This window comes from Salvia miltiorrhiza, chromosome 2, assembly GCF_028751815.1.
Source record: "Salvia miltiorrhiza cultivar Shanhuang (shh) chromosome 2, IMPLAD_Smil_shh, whole genome shotgun sequence".
Classification (NCBI taxonomy): Eukaryota; Viridiplantae; Streptophyta; class Magnoliopsida; order Lamiales; family Lamiaceae; genus Salvia; species Salvia miltiorrhiza.
In genome coordinates, this window is record NC_080388.1 from 51,231,789 (window position 1) to 51,253,114 (window position 21,326).

Sequence of the window (21,326 nt, forward strand, 5' to 3'; positions counted from 1 at the left end):
TTTAGGATAAATTCGATTTGGTTCGATATTTTTATAAGGCTCCGTTTACTTTGATGGATGAATTTATCCATGGAAAATGATGGATGACACAAATTTATGCCTTTAAATATCTCATTTCTTTTCCAACATTTGACACAAAAAGAGATGTTCACCATTTTTCCTTCCTTATTTTTTCACTTCAAGGATGAATAATATTATCCTTCCAAAACCTTCCATTTTGGAAGGATAATATTATCCATCATTGAAGTGAAAATAAGGAAAGAAAAATGGTGAGCATATCTTTTTGTGTCAAATGTTGGAAAAAGAAGGAGACATTTAAAGGCATAAATTTGTGTTATTCATCATTTTCCATAGATAAATTTATACATCAAAGTAAACGTAGCGTAATGGATTATTGTAAGAAAATACTCAAAGTTTACCAATTTTTTTATTTATATCATGATTTTTTATTTTGATAAAAAAAAATACATGAATTGAAAATTGATTCTGAATCATCCACCGTGAACAATTTCACCCCAATCCAATCTAATATCACAATGAAAAATTGTAAATCGTGAGACTATTCAGATTGCGCGAAATTGCCCTATTCTGCCATATTATTGGTATGCAACGTTCGTAAACTCCATAATCAGTGGATTATCTGTGGGACAATTCATACTTAATTAATCTTAAATTTATGTATTTTCTGACCCCAAAAAATCATGATATAAATAAGAAAATTAACAAACTTTAAGTATGTTCTGGCAATAATCCCTTCTTTCAAAATGTAACATGATTTTTAAAGATGAAATTTTGCTCTTTTTGTAATCTTAACATGATTTTGCATTAATCGATAATTAACTCTAAAATTTAATAATAGCTTAAATCTAACACGTAGTTTGAAATTATAAATAATACATAGTATAGTTTACGTCAGCCTATATGCTTAGTGGTTCTGTTGCATATATATATACCCACTCTGTTTCTTCAAATGTACGAAATTGAATTGGAGAACTAGCTATATATATGCAATTTGGTGATGAATTAGAAGGGGAATTATGTTTTTTCAATAATGATATAGCATAATTGCTATGAGATCATCAATTATTATACTAATAAATAAACTGTGACTAATATTTATTATTATAATTGAAGCTAAGAAATTATATACACTTACTATGAAATAATCAACTCTATGCTAAAAAAACATTTATTGATACTAATTAGATATAATGAATGTTAATTAGTAATAATTATAAAATTAAATTAAAATAAAATAAAGATAAAATTAAAGAAAGATAGTACTAATAATTATGAACATGAGCAAGACATAATAAAATAAGATAGGAAATTCCAAGTGACATTTTCAAGTCACTCTACTTTTTGGTCACCTACTCGGGTGCCACGGGGCATCCCACGTCATCAAATTTTGTTCTTCCCTAGACACCGGATGACGTGGCATTCCCCTTATTATCCGGCTGTCAAAAAAATATTGATGTCTAGTTACGTGCCCCCAAAAAAAGACTAGAAGTTTGAAGCATCAATTAAAAGAAGTTGGCAAAATTTAGGCAATCGATCAAAATTGAATCCAAGCGAAATCTGAAACGAAGCTGCTCGAATAATGTACAGTGATAAGTTCATGAAAAGTTTCATCCCACAATCATGCTGCAGACCACAACTGAGTTTATATTTATGACATATCATAAAGAAGATGAACCTTAGCTTTATAAACAAAACTAGTCACAGAGCAAAGGTTTACGATTCCTAAAAATAAGCCCATTGTCTTAATCAATAAGATTAGGCCCAAATCCACTTAATTAGAATAATAATATATAAAACAATCACCGGCCAATTATTTGATCTTCCTCTTTTGTGATTGTATCACAATCTCAATGAAAAACCGACCTAAGACATCTATAAATATATAATATCACGATGATTCTCTATCCTATGCCGCAATTTCATAAAATTTTATTCTTAACTTTTTAAATTTCAATTTTTATCCTTTTAATTTCAAATATTAATTGTTGGGAACTTTATGGAATATCCTAATCCTTATTTTGATGATACCAAAATCCATAGGTCTTAATTGTAATAGACTAGAACTGTTTGAACTCAAGTGTTAGAGTTCGTTTTTAGTTTAGTTTGCGGTTCTGAAGACTGAAGACTGAAGGACGAATGACTGAAGACTGAAGATACCAACTGAAGTATCAGTTGAAGAATCAGTTCGGAACTGATTACTTAATGCGTGCCGCGTTGATTCAGCGGACTGATACTAAAGTCAAGTATCAGTTAAACATTCTTTCTCGGACTGAACTTCCAACGTTCAAAGGAAGCCACGTACTCAAAAAGTACAGCCGCATTAAATGTAGAGATGTCAGGATCATCCCTCTCTGCAGAGGTCATTCCTATTTGGTGGCTACTTTATCAGAGACGTCACATCTCCTGCTCTTCAACATAGCCGTTTCCACCAAATAAGGAACCTCGAAGATTGAAGCCTCAGCCCAAATTCGAAAAGCTCTCAAACGGAAGAAATCTTGAAGACGTTCTCCGCCAACGGATCTATTCAAGACATCTCCTATAAATAGCGCTCGATGATCACTTCAATTTTCACCGATTCAACAACACAAGCTGAAGCTCTGCCAAAATTGCGACTCAGCCCAAAGCCTAACTTTCCAAAGCTTGAATCGAAAAAGAGAATTCTAAAGCCAAAAATCAATCACTGCTGATTACACACATTCTCTTAGACCTTATGGCAAACATCTGTTTACCCAGAAGCCTAGGTCAAACTAGCTCCAAAGAACTTGTTCTTTGAAGTTTAGTTGGCAGGATTTCAAACCTCCCTTCGAGTTAGAATCGAGTGTTTGAGTGAAAAGGAGTTCAGGAAGGTACTCTGACTCCGTGAGATCCTAGTGCAAGGTCATGCTAGGAGTGAGAAATCCAACGCGAATGAAGTGTTGGTACTGAAGAGTGGAATCTTCAGTGGTACGGTTGTGTGCACCCGACAAGCACACGGTTCGATTTGCAGTGCACCAGTTAAGCACTTGCGGAGTGGATTGTTGGTCCGATCAACCGACCGTGGATGTAGGAAGTGTTTTCCGAACCACGTAAAAGTCTCTGTGTTATTTATAGCTTTCAGTTTTACATTCTTACTTGTGTTCTTACATTTGATAAACTGAACTCTGACTAACTGCAAAGAGAAATCTAAGACTAACAACGTGCTCAACCGAGGCTATTACGAAACAAAGTTATTTCCGTTGTGTATGATATCAGTCTGACTGATCTATCCTCTGATAGTCAGGAAGAGCGATATCATCTCTGTTTTAACAAACTCGACTGAAGCTTTAACGTGCATCAGTTAAGTTCCAGTGACTTAATTGATAACTCCTTACTGAAGAGTTTTTCAGTATCAGTCGTCAACCCTGTTTGGTCGAAACTCATTTCTGTTGACAGGTGTCTTAGTTTGCTTGTAAAGTTTCGTTTTGATTTCTATCTTGAGATCCCTCTGTTTTAGAGGAGAAAATTAGCTCATAGGTGTATTCCCCCCATACACCTATTCGAGACCCTCCGGACCTAACATTAATTATTTTCAATAATTAATTACTATATCAATCGTTTCTCTCTTTGCTCTATAAAAACATATTTATTACAGTTTCAATTTTGTATTACATAGATAATACAATGTATTATATGTATTAATCCTGTCTATATACGATTAAAAATAATTGCGGCACATCAATCAAGTATTATATTATACATCAAATTTATATATATATATATATATATATTTTCTTTTTTCTTCTGTAAAATCTTCAATATCACATTAACCTTTTATAAAACTTTATCAAATGAAAACATATACTCCATTCGTCCCGTAAAAGTGTACCACATATGTAATGACGCAAATTTTATGAAAATGTTGGTAGATAATGTGATGAGTGAAAATAAGTGGTTGAATTGATTGTGGGGTTATATAAAAATGTGTGGTTGTGATTAAAAAGAGAAAGTGGAGTCATGTCCCAAAATGGAGGTGATATACTCTTGAACAACCTAAATTAAATAGAAAATGTGAAAAAAGTATTTCTGTTATCATATCTAAAAAATAACATATATATTTACGAAAGTTATTGAGATTAATATCATTTCACTCATTGTACCATTAATTTAATTTGGTTAAATTAATTAAAAAATAATTTTATATAAAATTTATTTTATATATTATGATAATAAAAATTATTCTATAAAAAAAATTATAAATAACGGTACAAAATTATTTTCGTCGAATTTCGATGGATTTTACGCTAGTTATATATGAAAAAACGTTAAAAGATGAGAAGGCCGCGACATAATTAGTGGACAAAACCCCTATAATTTAACTAAAGGGCTGGTCTTGGGTGCGACCGTCGCATAGTGTGCGACGGGTCCGCCCCGGCCCGCGCCCGACCCGGCCCGCAATCCAGACCCGCAATCCTAAATCCTAAATTATTACATTTGTTTATAATAATTATTACTTTTAATAAGCATGAAATATACATTTGTTCGCACAAATGTATACTTATATAAATATAGGTATTTTCCTTCATTTAATATACAGTATTATATTTTCTAAACCCTAAATTCTATAAACTAAACCCTAAACCCTGTAAACTAAACCCTAAGCGTGAACACTAAACCCTAATAGGTGAAAATTAAACCCTAAGCATAAGATATACATTTGGTCGCACAAATGTATACTTATATTAATATAAATATTTACCTTCATTCAATATAAAACAGTATACATATCAATATACATTTATATGAACAAATGTATATATTATGTTTATTAAAAGTAACAATTGTTATACACAAATGTAATAATTAGGAGTATGGGTCAAACCCACGCGGGTCAGGGTTCCGGGTCAGGAGGGCGGGTTTGGGCCGGGTCAACCCGTCGCACTCCTGTGCGACCGTCGCACAGGAGAATTAGAAATTGCAAATCAAAGGTCCGGGTCGTAGCTGACTTGTGTCCCCGGAAGCCACTGGTCTCCTTGAATCAAGGAGCGCACGGTAAACCTGCCGGCCTCCGCAGGACTGAGGTTAGTTCTCACACCTTTCCACTTCACCCGATTCGCCGTGCTGGCGCCGGCGCCTCTGTTGTCGTATTCCGCGAAGAAAATCGTGTCTGGCGGCGGCGGAGCGCCCCGTGACGTATCCCAGGGCCTCCAGCCTCTGGGATCCACCACTTTGTTGATAATGTTGTGCATGAAGACGGAGGTAGCGTAGGGCGTCCAGGGGCGGCCCAGAAAGGTGGGGACGCCGGTGAGGTCGCCCGACGCTTGGATGGTGGAGGAGTGCACGACGATGGCCGTATCGCACTTGGGGTCCTTCTTGTAGTGCGCCGTGATGACGTTATCCTGGCCGTGGAGGGGCTTCCTGGGGAAGATGAAGCTCTTCTGTATGACGGCGGCGGCCCCCCCGAAGATGAAGTCGACGGTGCCGTAGATGTGGCACTCGCGGTAGAACTGGCGGTTGGATTGGGCGTAGACGGTGTCTTGGTAGCCGTCCATGCGGCACCGATAGAATACCGATCGGTCGGCGGTCGAGAGCAGCGCCACGGCTTGTTGGTTGATGGGCCCCGCCGTGTTCGAGAACCTCATGTCGCGCCCTATGAATCCCTCTCCTTGGACAGCTACTCACAAACATTATTTATTAATTTGTGTTAGACTTGCACGATATTCCAATATGAATACAATTTGTAATTAAAATAAAATATCAGAATCGAATTGAATTGTCCGAGATGCTCGAACTGAATTACCTAAATGTTTGAATCAGAGTTCAAATGAGGCCGCAATTTTGAAAAATCGAAATCGGATTGTTTTCCTACTTACTATTTATAATTTTATTTTATCTAAAAGATGTAATTTTTCATTTCGTTTTTCAACAGCCTGAAATGATAAATATTCAATGTGTTAGGAGTAGAATTAGAATTAAATTACTTACATAAAATTAATACTAGTTTAAATAAAAAAATTATATATCATGAGAATCGTGATTGAATTCTTGCATTGAACATATAAAATAATCGGACCAAATTTTGTTCAATTTTGAAAATATCAAATCGAAGCGATCGAATAGAAACAAATCCAAACCCAATCTAGTTCATTATTTCGTTTCGATTATTGATTTTTGGATATTTTGCTCACCATCCCCTAATCAGAATCAGGAAGTTTGGCTTATCTATTGATCCATAAATATGGATCGAGTTTGTACTAGTTTTATGGTGCAATTTTATTTAAAAAAATCACGTTCAAAACAAGCATGCAAAAAGAATGAGAAACAAGTTACCAAAGGTGGCGCTTTCCCAAGTGGACTGTCCGCCACCATTGCTCAAATTGCTGTAGACGATGGTCTTATCCATCCCATCCCCAATCATCATCACATTCCACTTATCAGCTCCAACCTTGACATTTTCATGATACATTCCGCTCTTCACATAAATCACAAACCTCTTCTTACTCCATCTCGGCGCTGCCTGGATGGCGTCCCAGATTCTGCTGTACTTCCCCGATCCATCTTTCGCCACCACCGCATCGGCGCTGCTCTTCGCACCCCGCAGGAGCAGTTCCCTGTCGCTGTCGGAAAGCCAGCGTGGATATCCGTCGGCGGAATCTTGCCCTAAGAGATTATCAGTTTCACTGTTTATTACTGCCATGACTTTGTTCACCTCTGCGTTACGATAAATGGCCTCCTTGAGCTTCTGGAAGACGAGATCTCTGAGCCCGCCGTTGAATTCGTCCACGCAGGTGTGGAGAGTGACGCCGGTAGCGCATAGCCGGGATTTGACGCTGCCCCGGCCCTCGACTGTGTCCACGGGAGTCGAGAGCGACTTGTTGAGGTTGTCCATTGCGAGGGAGAGAAGCTCCCTGCAACTTCTCAATGCGGACAAGGCCAATGCATTATTATTGTTACTACTGTTGTTGATGAGCTTCTCTATTACTCCGTTTTCGGCGAAATCTGAGGCTACTTTTGAAATTTGTTGCATTGTTAATATGGTCGAGTTGTTGAGGGTTTCTTGAGGGTGAATAACAGTTGAATTATTTGAAGCGATTTCATCATCTGCATGAGCTATGCTGATCATAGCTATGCAGATTATGAGACCTATGCGGCTGTATAGCGACGCCATGGACATGGATACAAGAATATATTTTTGTTTCTTCAAAAGGAGACAAACATCTTCTGCTTAAATACATGCTTCTTGGCTAGTGAATTTTCGAGGGATTAATTGCATCTGTTTTCGCATTGCTTATTACGTCAACTTACCTGATTTTGCTGATAATTAGATGAATAATTCTGTGCAGATTGAAGGAGATGTAGAATAAAGCAGGATCTCGTGTGACGTCGAATTAGTTACGAATTCAGATTACCAGCTCATAGATTTCTTTAACAGGATATATGAGATTAATGAATGAATCGTGATTTGCTTCATTATTCATACAATGTGATTTGTTAGATTATTAATTTAATTTACACCACTTTCTTTAGATTAGATTATTATAGTTATCGGTGTAATAACATTTTTCCCATCTAAAATGTAGGGAAAATGTGGATAAACTTTTTTCCATGCCCCAGAGGCCAGAGAACTCTTCAACCTTTTTGTTTTGCTTAGATTCTTAGATTGTAAAGTGACAATTAGCATAATAGCTTACATTCATTATCAACATAGAATTAATACATAAATTAATTCAATTTCATCAAATATAGAAAAATATATATATATGATTTTTGCTTTCTGGGGAGGAAATTTTGAAATATACGAAAGTTTATGTTTACACACAAATTTTATAGATTCACAAATCACAATACTAGAGGGCGGATTACAACTAAACTAATGATAGAAAAAAATGGTCGTTAAAAATAGACGGTGTTAACGACCGTTTTGCGAATGCAACTCGGGCGTTGAACTTGTTTTTATTTTTCTTCAAGTTTTGAATTAACGACCGAAAAATCGGTTATTTAATTTTGTTTTTAAACTCATTTTTACAATCTAATCTATGGCCGTTATTTTTTTTAATACACGATTGTATAATATCGGTCGTTAAATTTATTTTATTTTTAATTATTATTTATTAGTGACCATATATATATTTGTTAGGGTTGAAATCCAATGAGAATACTTTAAATAAATAAAAATTGTATATATATATATATATATATAGGGTGTGGTTTATATATAAACCACACCCTATATATATATATATACAATTTTTATTTATTTAAATTATTCATTTACTTTTGTTGTCATCCTCTTCAAAGAAATCTTCAATTCCACATAGATTCTTCATTTATCAAATGAAAATTTATTGAAGGTTATATTCTCCAAGTCTCAACCACAAATTAATTCTCTTTCAACTGACAGGGTGATTGAGAGTAGTATTGTTTAATGTAATTTGACCAAATAAATAATTTTGATTAAATAAATTATTTTTTCAGTTTATACACTACAAGAAAAAGGAGCTTTAGTGACAAAAAAATTAGTTATGAGATTTTTACCCTCACTAATTGTGTAATTTAACATATTATTAGTGAGAGTAATAATAGTTCTCTAATTAAAGGTCAGAATTACTTCTAAGGAACAATTCCACCGTCATTAAAACTGGAAACTAATATTTCTTTTTATTTTTGGGGGAGAAAAATCATATTTCTAATTAATAGATATGAATTGATTAATTAATAACAAAAATTCTCTCAAAACTCACTCATGCGTCACTCACTCACTCACTCACTCTCTCTCTCTCTCTAGCTAGTGAATTCTCCAATTTTCGATAATTCTTCATCCCCAATTCAATTCTCCACATACTCAAGCAATTGAATTTCAATCCAACAAGGAGATTAGCTCCATTTTCAATTTCACCTATTTCATACAAGGATTTGGCTTGAGGTTCAATTTCATTTGAGCATAAGGCGACCTAATGGTAAAAATAGGACCGTAACTTTCAGGATTTTTAGAAAAATGACTATAAGTTACGGATTTTGAAAATAAGGACTATAATTTTTTTTTAACATTTACACTCCTGTTTCGGGCCCAAAATTAATTGTTCGGGCTTTTGATGCCACCTAGAGCCCGTTGCTGACGTGGACTGCCATGTCAACTTTTTTGCAAAAAAAAATTTGTTTCTTTTTTGTATTCTCGTTTTAACAATTAACAATTATATTTGTTTTATCTTAATTAATTTAATATCCTAAAAGAAAGCTACATACGTTCATTATAATGTTAAAAGACATGTATTATTTTTTTTTACATTTAATTAGAAGAATAAATTATAAAAAAATATGCCATCAATTTTTGACTCAATAAGAATATAAAGTACATCAAATTCACTATTAGGCTTCGCATGAAAGTAAAATGGATTATAGTGTGCTATTCAAATAAGGCTTACAGTAGCATGACACAAAAAATGGCCAAAAGTGTCATTCAAATAAGGCTTCGCAGAATCATGACAGCAAAATGGCTTATAGTGCCATTCCAAAAAATGCCAAAATATTTCAGGTTTTCTTCACAAAAAAAATGTCTTTAAATATCTTTAGATATCTTCACAAAAAAGAAACAAATTTTTTTTTTTTTGCAAAAAAGTTGACATGGCAGTCCATGTCAGTATGGGGCTCTACGTGGCATCAAAAGTCCGAATAATTAATTTTGGGCCCGAAACAGGAGTGTAAATGTTAAAAAAAAATTATAGTCCTTATTTTCAAAATCCGTAACTTATAATCTTTTTTCTAAAAATCCTGAAAGTTACGGTCCTATTTTTACCATTAGGTCGCATAAGGCCACTCAGGTACTCCTTTCTAGACGAGATCTGCTTATCCGTCCATCTGTGTCTGCCGTTTTACTCATCCCGTTTCGTTTCATCGGAAATCTTAGGGTTTCGGCTCACATCCGATAACTACTTTCATTTCATTTCATATGTGGGTGATACACATCTTAGATTCTTAATTGAAGAGCTTATATGTTGTTTTGCGCCATATCTGAACTCTTATGCGGGCGAACTTTTTGTTTTTTCACTAGTTTCCGATAAGCTGATATTTGCACTGCTGCTTTTAATTGATGACCTGCTTTGTTTACTTCCGGTTTATTGATTTAGATTTAATTAATTACGTTTTAAAGATATATATTCTGTGTTAGGTATTTTGATTTTGCAATTTTTTCTTCCAAATTGGGTCTGGTGCGTATTAGGATATGTCAATTAGGTATATGGCTCCCCCAATTTGATTGCCTAGATCAGGTTTATGTGAATTTTCTTCTGACTGATTGATTAGACTTAGATGTCAGGTCTCTGCTCAAAGATAAAAGATATTTCGTACTATAGGCTGTGTGATGTTGTGATGAGGTTTTAATTTCAGCGTGCGTATGTATGTTTGATAACAAATACAGAGTGGCCAACAACACGAAGCTGCCTGCAGCATACCACTCTAGTAATTAATTTACCAGATGCTGCTGCTGCTAATTATATTCTTGTTTTAATTTCTGTTTTATTATATAAAAAAATGATGAGTTGGGAAGAAAACAGAGTGGCATAATCTCATAATTGGATAGTTTAGTAGTTCACAAGATTTTGTAATATTTTTATCTAGATTTTGCGTACATACCAGCACGATGGATTGCTACTAAAACTCTTAGTATATTTGCATAAATAAATGCACAATTGCTCTGTACGTATATGGAACCTCCACCTACTCTGTTGCTATTTTCCTTAAAACTCTGTTTTTTTTTTCTCCTTTATATTTGTAGCTTAAGGATTCAAAGATACCAAAGGTAGAAGCATTTAAAGTTTCGGGAAAAAGCTGCAATAATTTCCTCTTGAGACAGGTATGCTTCTCCATCATTGCTCGTACTTTATGTGAATATATATTTGCTCGTACTTTATGTGATTGGTAATCTTCCATTTGGTTGGTGATGTTGGTAGTTCTATCTCTATTATTAGGATGCATAGAAATTGACATCTAGCAAGAAATTCTAATCGATTGCCTTATTTTAATAATCATTTAGATGGAACCTAGCAAGAAATTGATGAATTTTGTGAATGATCGATTGAATGAAAAATATAAAGCTGGCGTGGTTGAATTTTTGGACTATGCTTCTTAATATATTCTTGTGAAAGTCAATAGTTCTCTCAGTTCATTGCTTTTGTCTAGTTAATTATTAACTTAAATTCTCTTTTCGCAGAATAAATTTCTTCATTTGCCATCCAAGTGTAACAGAGTAACTCTTAGACAGGTTTCTTTCTTTCTTTCTATTGCATTTTCTCTTTAATTAGATCATATTTGTTTTCAATTTTGGTTAACTTCTTTTTATATGATATTAGAAAACCGAGAAGCAATTGTCCTCTAACTAGAGAGGCAGTAACGAGAGGCAGTAACGAGAGGCCATGACGGGCAAATGACGGGATGATATCCCTTCATTATTGACCTCTAACTAGAGAGGCAGTGACGGGATGATATCCCTTCATTATTGACCTCTAATTAGAGAGGCAGTAACGAGAGGCCATGACGGGCAAATTCCCGTCACTAATAGTTATTAGTGAGAGTATTTGCACTTTTAACAACGGTTTTTACCGTCACTAAAACTACTTTTTCTTGTAGTGTTAAATTTGATCAAATTAATAGTTTCTTAATATATTTTTAATAGAATATATGTGATTGAATGAATCGTGATTTGGTCCATGCCGTGTGAATTGTTAGTTTTTTTTAGGGGTGTGATTTGTTAGTATATTAATTTACACTACTTTCTTTGGATTAGATCAGCATATTAAGCGATACGAACTTTTATTTGTGAACAGTAAGGTCTAAGATTTAAATTCCACCGCTCCTCCTTACCCAAGTTACCAAAAAACAAAAATGATAAAATACACATCGATTGTCTGTATACAATTTTCATTGAAAGAATATATATGAAGAATTATTTACAAGGATACGACCTAATGGAAATGACATATTTTTCTTCCTTTTTTTTTCTTCCTTTTTTTTTTCAGTTTTACACAAGGTAAAGGAGGAGTTATTCCGACCTTTTGTTTTGCTTAGATGAGATTGTAAAGTAACAATTGAATAGCATAATGGTTAGGAATGTCAATTGAGCCTTAAACTTGTGAATTAAATAGATAGATAATCTAATAGAATTATGATTGAAATCAGTTCGAATAGTTTGAATAATTCGACAATTTAATAGGATTGGTTCGAAAGTAGTCTTGAGTCCTATAAAGTTGATCTAAAATAATGTATTTGCCTAATTACGTAAAAACTTTCGTGTTATTTAATTTTTCAATTTCATTACTTTACTTCTAAAAGTTAATATAATAAAAAAAAAAATTCTAAATATATAATTCATTAAATAGTATATTTTAATTTAATATTCAAAAGTTATACTCATCATTTCACTTATCTTTATTTTTAATCTAATACTTAACATAAATATTTAGATGTAAAAATTAGAAAATGGTAATCATTTTATAATTTAATACTTAACATAAATATTTAGATGTAAAAATTAGAAAATGATAATGATTTAAGAAAAATGTATGCATCTCCATTCCTCTAAGATGGGCATTTTTTTAAAATAAATTAACAGTTGAATAAAAAAATTTAAAAATCGCGCCACAGTAAACTTGAACCCAAGACCTTGGATATTAATCACTCTACTGCTTGGCCAACACATGCACACTAAAAATTGCATATTACACCCTCCGTCCACGAAAAAGATGTCATAATTTTCTATTTTGGTCCGTCCACAAAAAGATGTCCTAATTTATTTTTAGTAATAAATTGTGGGCCCTTTCTCCACCCACTAACTTAATTAATTTTTTTCACTTTTCTTAATATGTGCCCCTTTCTATACTCACTAAATAAACAATACTTCATCCGCCCCACTTCAAATGTCTCAATTTCTATTTTGGTTGTCCCATTTCAAATGACCCAACCCAAAAATAAAAATAAATTAAGCCCTAATTAAACAGCCACATCGGCCCATTAACAGTAAAATAAAACAAACCCTCATTTAGGGTTTGTTTTGCAGCCGCCTCATATTCCATCTCGAACTTTCTCTCTCTTGACCGATTCTCTCTGCAACTCTTCACCCCCCCACCTCCAACCCTCATACGCGTCGTCATGATGAAATCAGAGCCCTTTTTCGAGGCGATGAATAATCCCTCCTTCTATTTGAGATTTGTGATGCACATCTCCAATGAAAGCAGAGAATCCAGACAACCTTTCTCAAGCAAAGTTTGAGATCATCGATAAAACCATCGTCGAGGCTAAAATTGTCTGCGCACATATGCATGAATGCATAAAACGCATGAAAACAGCGCTGGAGACACCGAAAATCCATGAAAGCGGCTCCACTTTGTCTGACGACGGTGGTGAGACGGATCTAACGAAATCCATGCATGAGATGTGTTGGGAACTTAATGGAATATCCTAATCATTGTTTTGATGATACCAAAATCCATAGGCTTTAATTGTAATAGACTAGAACTGTTCGAACTCAAGTGTTAGAGTTCTTTTCTAGTTTAGTTGATGTTCTGAAGGCTGAAGAACGGAGAACTGAAGACTGAAGACTGAAGTTGCCAACTGAAGTATCAGTTGAAGAATCAGTCTTGAACTGATTACTTAATGCATGCCACGTGGAATCAGCGGACTGATACTAAAGTCAAGTATCAGTTAGACATTCTTCCTCAGACTGAATCTCCAACGTTCAAAGGAAGCCACGTACTCCAAAAGTACAGCCGCATTAAATGCAGAGATCTCACGATCATCCTTTCTCTGCAGAGGTCATTCCTATTTGGTGACTACTTTACCAGAGACGTCGCATCTCCTGCTCTTCAACATAGCCGTTCTCACCAAATAAGGAACCTCGAAGATTGAAGCCTCAGCCCAAATTCAAAATGCTCTCCAACGGAAGAAATCTTGAAGACATTCTCCGCCAACGGATCTATTCAAGACCTCTCCAATAAATAGCGCTCGAGGATCACTTCAAATCTTCACCGATTCAACAACACAAGCTGAAGCTCTGCCAAAATTGCGTCTCAGCCCAAAGCTCAAATTTCCAAAGCTTGAATCGAAGAAGAGAATTCCAAAGCCAAAAATCAGTCACTGCTGATTACATATATTCTCTTAGACCTTAGGCAAACCTCTGTTTAACCAGAGCCTAGGTCAAAACTAGCTCCAAAGAACTTGTTCTTTGAAGTTTAGTTGGCAAGATTTCAAACCTCCCTTCGACCGATAGAATCGAGTGTTTGAGTTGAAAAGGAGTTCAGGAAGGTACTCTGACTCCGTGAGATCCTAGTGCCAGTTCATGCTAGGAGTGAGAAATCCAACAAGGTGTGTTGGTACTGAAGATTGTATCTTCAGTTGATTCGGTTGTGTGCACCCGGCAAGCACAGGATTCGGTTTGCTGTGCACCCGTAAGCACAAGCATCGGTTTGCAGTGCACCCGTAAGCACTTGCAGAGTGAAGTTGTTGGTCTGATCAACCGACCGTGCATGTAGGAAGTGTTTTCCGAACCACATAAAAATCTCTGTATTATTTACAGCTTTCAATTTTACTTTCCTACTTGTGTTCTTACTTTGATAAACTGAATACTGATTAATTGCAAAGAGAAACTTAAGACTAACAACGTGCTCAACAAAGGCTATTGCGAAACAAAAGTATTTACGCTGCGTATGTTATCAGTCTGACTGATCTATCCTCTGATAGTCAGGGAGATTTATAACATCTCTGTTTATATCAAACCCGACTGAAGCCTTACGTGCATCAGTTAAGTTCTTGTGACTTAACTGATAACTCCTTACTGAAGAGTCTTTCAGTATCAGTCGTCAACCCTGTTTTGATCAAATCTCTTTTCAATAAACAGGTGTGTGTTTTGAGTTTAAAGTTTCGTTTTGATCTCTATCTTGAGATCCATCTGATTTCGAAAAATAGCCTATAGGTGTATTCTCCCCCCCATACACCTAATCGAGACCCTCCGGACCTAACAAGATGGCGGATCTTACGGAATCCATGTCTGAGATGGCGGACGAGACAGGAGGGATGAGTGAGATGGCAGAGGAGACCGAAGAGGAAAGACCACCGTGGGAAAATTCACCGGCGTTGGAGAGCATGCTCTGAATCCTACTTACTTAGTACTTCACCCTGGTTAGATCTTTCCCTTTGGGCTTCATTTTGATTCTTGATTTTTGGCACCAAAAATTTCGGCAAAAATAAAGTTGGCTCCCCTTGATTGTTCTTTCTCTTTCCTACTTGCTTTTATTAATAAGGATTACTAAATCCATTAAATAAGTGGGTACCACCACTTCACGCATTTTTTAATCTCCGTGCCCTTTTTTTGAGACATTTGAAGCGAAATGGAGGGAGTACACGTTTTCTTAAAACCCGTGCCACTTCTTTTGGAAATCTTTTCGTGGACGAATGAAGTAGTTATTATATAAATTGATGTTGAAATATCAATTATGTATGTGTGCATGATTTTTTATAAAATTTTTCGAATTCGATGAATTAGCTCGAAACCCAAGCGAAAAAAAAATTCAATTCGAATAACCTGCAATTTAACAGGACTAGTCTGAAATTTGATGGATTTGCCTAGCCCCATTGACATCACTAATAATAGCTTGCGTTCATTCTTGACTTAAAATTAATACATGCTCCATATATCTCGAACATACTAATTTCAAATTGGGGATGTCGACATGAAGATTTATTTTAGGAGTTATTGTTCAAATTTTACATATGAATATAGGAAAGAAGATAATGTAATTTAATCAAATATAAACAAATTTTAGAAATGATTTTTGTTTTTGTGTTATTTTTTATTGTAAAATTATCATGAAAAAAGGAGGGATAACAAAAAGTTTATATATTTAAATTTCTTTTTTCTTTTTCTTTATTTTCTATATAAAAAAAGAAATTCGCCTCTTATCATTCTTTATTTTGACAATAATATTATTGTACTAAAAATGATGGAAAAAAATGAACGAGAAGAAGTTAAAATTTCTTTTATAGAAAATGATGAAATAAAAAGGAAGGATTTAAAAGTAAAAAGTTTTGTTACCCTTTCTTTTTTATTGATAAATTTATAATAAAAAAATAACATAACCAATTTAAAATACACGAAATCTAAGTATATATTTTTACTCACAAATAATTCACAAATTTTAATTTTACTGTTATCATATAGATCGCGAATTTACAACCAATTAATTCTAAAAGTAAGAGTAAATGTTTTCCTTGACACATTATAAAATTAAAAAATGATCGATTATACAATTGAGATAAAAGAGTTCATTTCTCGGAATGCCCCTAAAATCAAACCTATTGTTTGATTGAAAACAAGTGGTAATTTTATTCTCTCTCTATGGGTTAGGTGAGAGTTGACGAAGTGAGGAAACGTGAGGGAATTGTGCGCCTCTTCAGCCACTGTCGATCGGTGGCAGGAACTGCGGCGCGCCTCCCAGCCCCGTCTCCTTCGATCGACAGCAGCAGTGCGCGACTTCCCCGTCGCCCCGCCTATGTCAGGCAACCTCCGCAGAAGCAGCAGCTTTCTTCCCCGTTTACTGTAGCAATTGCTGCAGCAGATCTCCGACGCAGCAGGTGTCTCAGCCGCGGGCCGCGCCGCTCTCCAGCCTTCACGGCAGTCGCCGCTGCCCAGGCGCATCACAGTTGCGGCCCAGCCCAGGCGCGAGTCGTCACAGCCGCTGCCCAGGCGCCTCTTTGGTGGATCTTTTTTTCAGATCTAGATCTACCCACCTCTTCCAGTCGCTCCCACGTCAATCGCCGCCGGCTGTCATTCAAGTCCGCCGGTGATGGACTTGAGTTCGCCGACTTTCTATCGTGAAAAGGGGGGCCTCAACCTTCCCCTGGTATCATCTAACTTTGACGGGTTTCGATCGAAATCCCCTGTTCTGTATCGGCAACTGTCCGACGCAGTGGCTGCTGGGCAGCAGTCGACGCCGCATGCTCATACAGAAAAGCCTTCTGGAGGATTAAACGACTCGGAACAGGTAATCCCGTCGTCCAGCGAACCTATCTCTTATGCCGCGAAAGTTCGGCCTACCATGATCAAGAAGCCGGATTTTCCTGCTTATGGTCTTCGTACTCTTCATTCGAAACGTGAGGGGGAGGTCGTTACTTTATCGATCCCGAAATCAGAGTATCAACAGCGTCTTGATGAATTCCAGTTTGCTTTGATCGGGAGGATGATCCTTCGCAAAGGCGACAAGCCGCGTACGTTCGTGGATATTACACTAGAGTTGCAGCGTATCTGGCAGTGTTCGGATTGCCAATTCATTCCTATGGCTAAGGGTTTCTTTACTATCAAATTCAAGACGCTGGAAGCAAAAAAGAAGGCAAAAGGAAATGCGGTCCTCCAGCTTTCAACAGGTCACATACGTCTTCGAGAATGGTGCCGATACTTTGATCCTTATAAAGAAACCTCATCTCTTGCGCAAGTGTGGGTAAGGGTGTATTATCTCCCGGTGGAATTATGGACTCCAGTTATCATTGCTAATATTGGTCGAGCCCTAGGACATCCATTGCGTATTGACAACGTCTCTGCTAATGGCCAAGTGGGGCACTTCGCTAGGGTCCTTGTGGAAATCAATATGGCGTTGCCCCTTCTCAATTCAATGTACATTGATGATGGTAATAATTCTTTCTACATTGAATTTGGTTTCGAATCTTTGCCGTTGTTCTGTTCTCGTTGTAAAATCACTGGTCATTCCACGGACAAATGTTGGAGAGCTGCGAAAGAAAAAGGCAAGCAGAATAATGAGGAAGCGGCAGATCAAGTTGAGGAGAATCATAAAGGAGATGCTAAGGTGGATCCCAAGTCTGCTTGGCAGCCTAAGGAACAGGTTTATTACCCTAATGTCAAGGATAGTGATCTTCCGCCGATTGGATTGGAAAACCGTTACGGCGTGTTTCATAAAGATGATGAGAAGGTGGCCGAAACAGATAGTGACAGGGTGGACGAAAACTTTGTTGTTGAGTCTCCCGATTTGTCTCTAAATGAAATTGGGGAGGTTAGTGCGGAGCGTCTGAATGCGGATGGGGCTGATGATTTTCAGGAGAATCATTGCATCACTAAGCGACATGATTTGTCGGCTGGTAAGGGAGCTACGCCTTTCATAGGAGATGAAGACTCCGGGAGCAGCAAAGGTCAGCATGGGGAAGAGGTTGTTACTTCTCCAAATATGCAGTCGGAGGATATTGATGAGGTTCAGAAAGCAGCTGCCATGAATACACAACGGGAGAAGGACCCTACTCCTGATTTGAAGGATAGGGCGGAGTCTCAGGGGATCATTCCGGATCAAGAGGATATTGCTAATCGTATTAGCAGGCTCGAGGCGCAGGTTAGTCAAGGGATGGAATTGCTCGTTGAGCAAGTTCCACCTAAGCGTGGACCGGGTCGTCCTAAAAAGGGTATGGAACGTTCGCGCGTGCCACTGAATCCGAATCCGGTAGATTACATAAAAGGTCGTCTTAGAAATGCGGAGGAACAGGGATATAAGCCGACGGACTTTGTGGTTGATCATAGCAAAAATAGTGCTATGCGTGCTATGAACAATATCGCGCACGGCCGTTGGTCGGATGAAATGGAGTTGGACGACTTTCATTCCAACAAGGATTTTCCTTATTGATTTTGTTCCAAGTGTTGTCTTTTGACTTAAGATGTCCTTTGCGTTGATGTTTTTGTTTTACGAGCTCTTCTCGAGTCTCGGGCCCTAAGTTTGCTTTCTTGTGCCTTCAAGGGTTTTTTCTTTTTCCTTTTTATATAAAACTCTATTAAATAAATAAATACAATTGAGATAAAAAAAATATATATATGGAAATAAAGTTTTGACAAATGTAACATACTAACATTAATGTCTCACCCCAGCAGACAGATAATGGTCTACTGGAAAACAGGGCAAATATATTCAATTAAAAAATAAAACAGAGCAAAGATGACGGTGTGAATTCACTTCTACACTATTGCTTGCTCTTTGCGACGATACTCATAGGCCGCGCCGCTGCCGCCGCCGTGCTCCTCCGTCTAATTCAACCCATCCGCCACCTCTCGCTTTTATCGAGTAAGAGATGGAAGAGTGAATCAGGTGAGATCGACTTGTCTTGTTCTATTCATTTTGCCTTTTTTTGTTTGTGTTATCTCGATATTGGGCAGCTCAGATACATGTTTTTCTGCATTTCTATTTATAACATTTCCTGGTTTCTAGTTTCTATTTGCTTATCTATGTTATAGTTGTGGAGAAAAAGAGTAATTGTCGCTGAAACTTAGCTTTGTTTGAAAAATCTGTGCCCTAAGCTCAACATAATCAAATAAAGCAAAAACTCGTGTGCACCTCAATTAGGGTTCACCAATCCCGAATTAGGGTTTAGTAATTCCTAGATTTATTAATCTTCAATTACGATTTTGTTGAAGATTTAGGGTTTAAGATTTAATTGAAGATTGAGTAAATTGAAAGATGCAATTTTTGTTTTTCCAGTTGAATAAATTTATTTGTGATAGATTATTATGCAAAAAGTTAATACCTGTTTTTCTTTGATCAGGGAGTTGAAGAATCAATTAGTAAAAGAACTGAACAATATTATCAATTGATATCCCAAGATGGAGCGAGATTTCTTTAGATATCTGCCACAAGAAATCATAATCGACATCCTCTCAAGACTCCCCATCATAACCATTTTGAGCTGCAAATGTGTTTGTAAGTCGTGGAACGATCTTGTCAAGTCTTCTGAGTTTGCCGAGTCACATCTTTCTAGATCAGTCCCCGGCCTCGCCCTCTTTCTAGGCAGGGGTTGCCGAAAGCCACACAAGATTCTTGAATTTGTAGACATGCCTGGTTTGGTAAACTCTGAACATCATCGTAACAGAGTCTTCAACGTCAACTTCAAGTTCAACTTCCCTTCCTATGCATACATATATAGCTCAGTTAACGGTTTGCTCTTTATGTGTACACAAGACATGAGTAATCCGCGTGATCTTTTCATCTGCAACCCTGTGACCCATGACTACATCAGCCTTCCTCATCCTCCAGATTGTCTGTTTCTCCATCACAGTTTTGGGTTTGGGATGAGCAAAACGACGGGCCAGTATAAGCTGGTTCGGATCTTTCATGTTTGCAGAGAATTTGTTCCTCCTGAATGCGAGGTTTACACTCTTGGGACGGGATTGTGGAGAAGCATTAAAGCTGGTGGCCCTGGCCCACTTATGTACGAAGCACGTACAGGTGCATTTATGAACGGAAATCTTCACTGGTTGGTAGCCGATTCCAAGGGCTGTCAACGGATTTCTTGCTTTGATCTAGAAACCGAGCTTTTTAGCAGCTTTGCTTCTCCTCCTGATCGTCCAAAGGAAAATAATTTCTTTCGCTGTTGCCTCTCTGTTCTGGGGGATCGCCTGTGTTTGTGCGATAATTTTAATGGTGTGATTGTTATCTGGATGATGAAGGAATATGGAGACGAGAAATCTTGGACAAAGGAATTTGTCATTAGAAAACAACCTCATAGAAGTTTTTGGGGCAAATTTTGTGGATTCCATTTCCCTATCAAAGTGTTCAAAGATGGCGACATCTTGGTCGCAGAGCAAGACGGCCCTGATCTATTTTGCTACTCGAGCGAGGGTGGAACTATTCAAGAAATTGATCCTTTTAAGGTATGTTGCTATAGTCTTACCAATACAGTCATTTATACCCCAAGCTTTCTTTCGGTCAAAATGTTTGGGACGGAGAAGGTATGCTCGTTCTGATGTTCAATCGTTTTAGTCTCACGATATGTTGTTCGGTTGGGTGTACTCGGTATGGTACTTAGTTTCGGGACAATGCTATGTAGGATTTGTCTTACCTTATACAAAATTAAAACACTCCCTTTAAGAGTATTTTTATGCAATCAAATCTGTTAGTGTTATTAATCGTTTTAGGGTACAGATTTGAATTTCACTCAGCTTCTTTCTTTCTTTTTTCTTTTCGTTTTGTCTTTTATTACTGAGCTTGACTGTGAGTTTGGAGAAAACGAGTAGTATGTTGTGTGCTGTAATGTATTGTACCGTTTGGCATCACAGAATAAATAATTTTTCGTAACTCGTTTTCTTATTTCACTAAGCTTTTTCCCCTTGGATGAAGAAAAATTGCATCCCATATGATAATTCTTGTAATAGTTTATTAGTATTCCACAAGAACTAGTAAGATAGATCGACTCTTTGACTAATTCAACGAAACGAACTAATATCAAACAAGGAATCTAAAAATAAGAATGTTATTGTGAAAATATATACTATAGTTTTAAGTTTTAGGGTTAATTAATTTCTTATAAAGTACTGAATTTTC

The 21,326-nt window shown here is 36.6% G+C and overlaps 2 protein-coding genes across 2 annotated transcripts; one reads left to right on the forward strand and one right to left on the reverse strand.

Annotated features, from left to right (window-relative positions):
• Nucleotides 1–4,369: 4,369 nt before the first annotated feature.
• On the reverse strand, nucleotides 4,370–7,144 carry LOC131009692 (probable pectinesterase/pectinesterase inhibitor 46). The gene is made up of 2 exons (XM_057937104.1): nucleotides 6,307–7,144; nucleotides 4,370–5,650 (listed from the first exon to the last, which is right to left on the reverse strand). Exons 1-2 carry the CDS (start codon nucleotides 7,142–7,144, stop codon nucleotides 4,959–4,961), a joined length of 1,530 nt encoding a protein of 509 aa, XP_057793087.1. The 3' UTR covers nucleotides 4,370–4,958.
• An 11,787-nt stretch (nucleotides 7,145–18,931) lies between these two features.
• Nucleotides 18,932–21,080, forward strand: LOC131010063 (F-box protein At3g07870-like). Its single transcript, XM_057937457.1, has 2 exons — nucleotides 18,932–19,097; nucleotides 19,552–21,080. The coding sequence occupies exon 2, from the start codon at nucleotides 19,610–19,612 to the stop codon at nucleotides 20,747–20,749; it is 1,140 nt and encodes a 379-aa protein (XP_057793440.1). The 5' UTR covers nucleotides 18,932–19,097; nucleotides 19,552–19,609; the 3' UTR covers nucleotides 20,750–21,080.
• Nucleotides 21,081–21,326: the final 246 nt, after the last annotated feature.

What these genes read in the sequence shown, in the direction of transcription:
- LOC131009692 (XM_057937104.1), bottom strand. Translation starts at nt 7,144, where the DNA reads ATGGCGTCGCTATACAGCCGCATAGGTCTCATAATCTGCATAGCTATG. An exon ending in TTGGGAAAGCGCCACCTTTG is followed by an intron (nt 5,651 to 6,306) that starts GTAACTTGTTTC and finishes GTTTGTGAGTAG; the next exon opens with CTGTCCAAGGAGAGGGATTC.
- LOC131010063 (XM_057937457.1), top strand. Translation starts at nt 19,610, where the DNA reads ATGGAGCGAGATTTCTTTAGATATCTGCCACAAGAAATCATAATCGAC.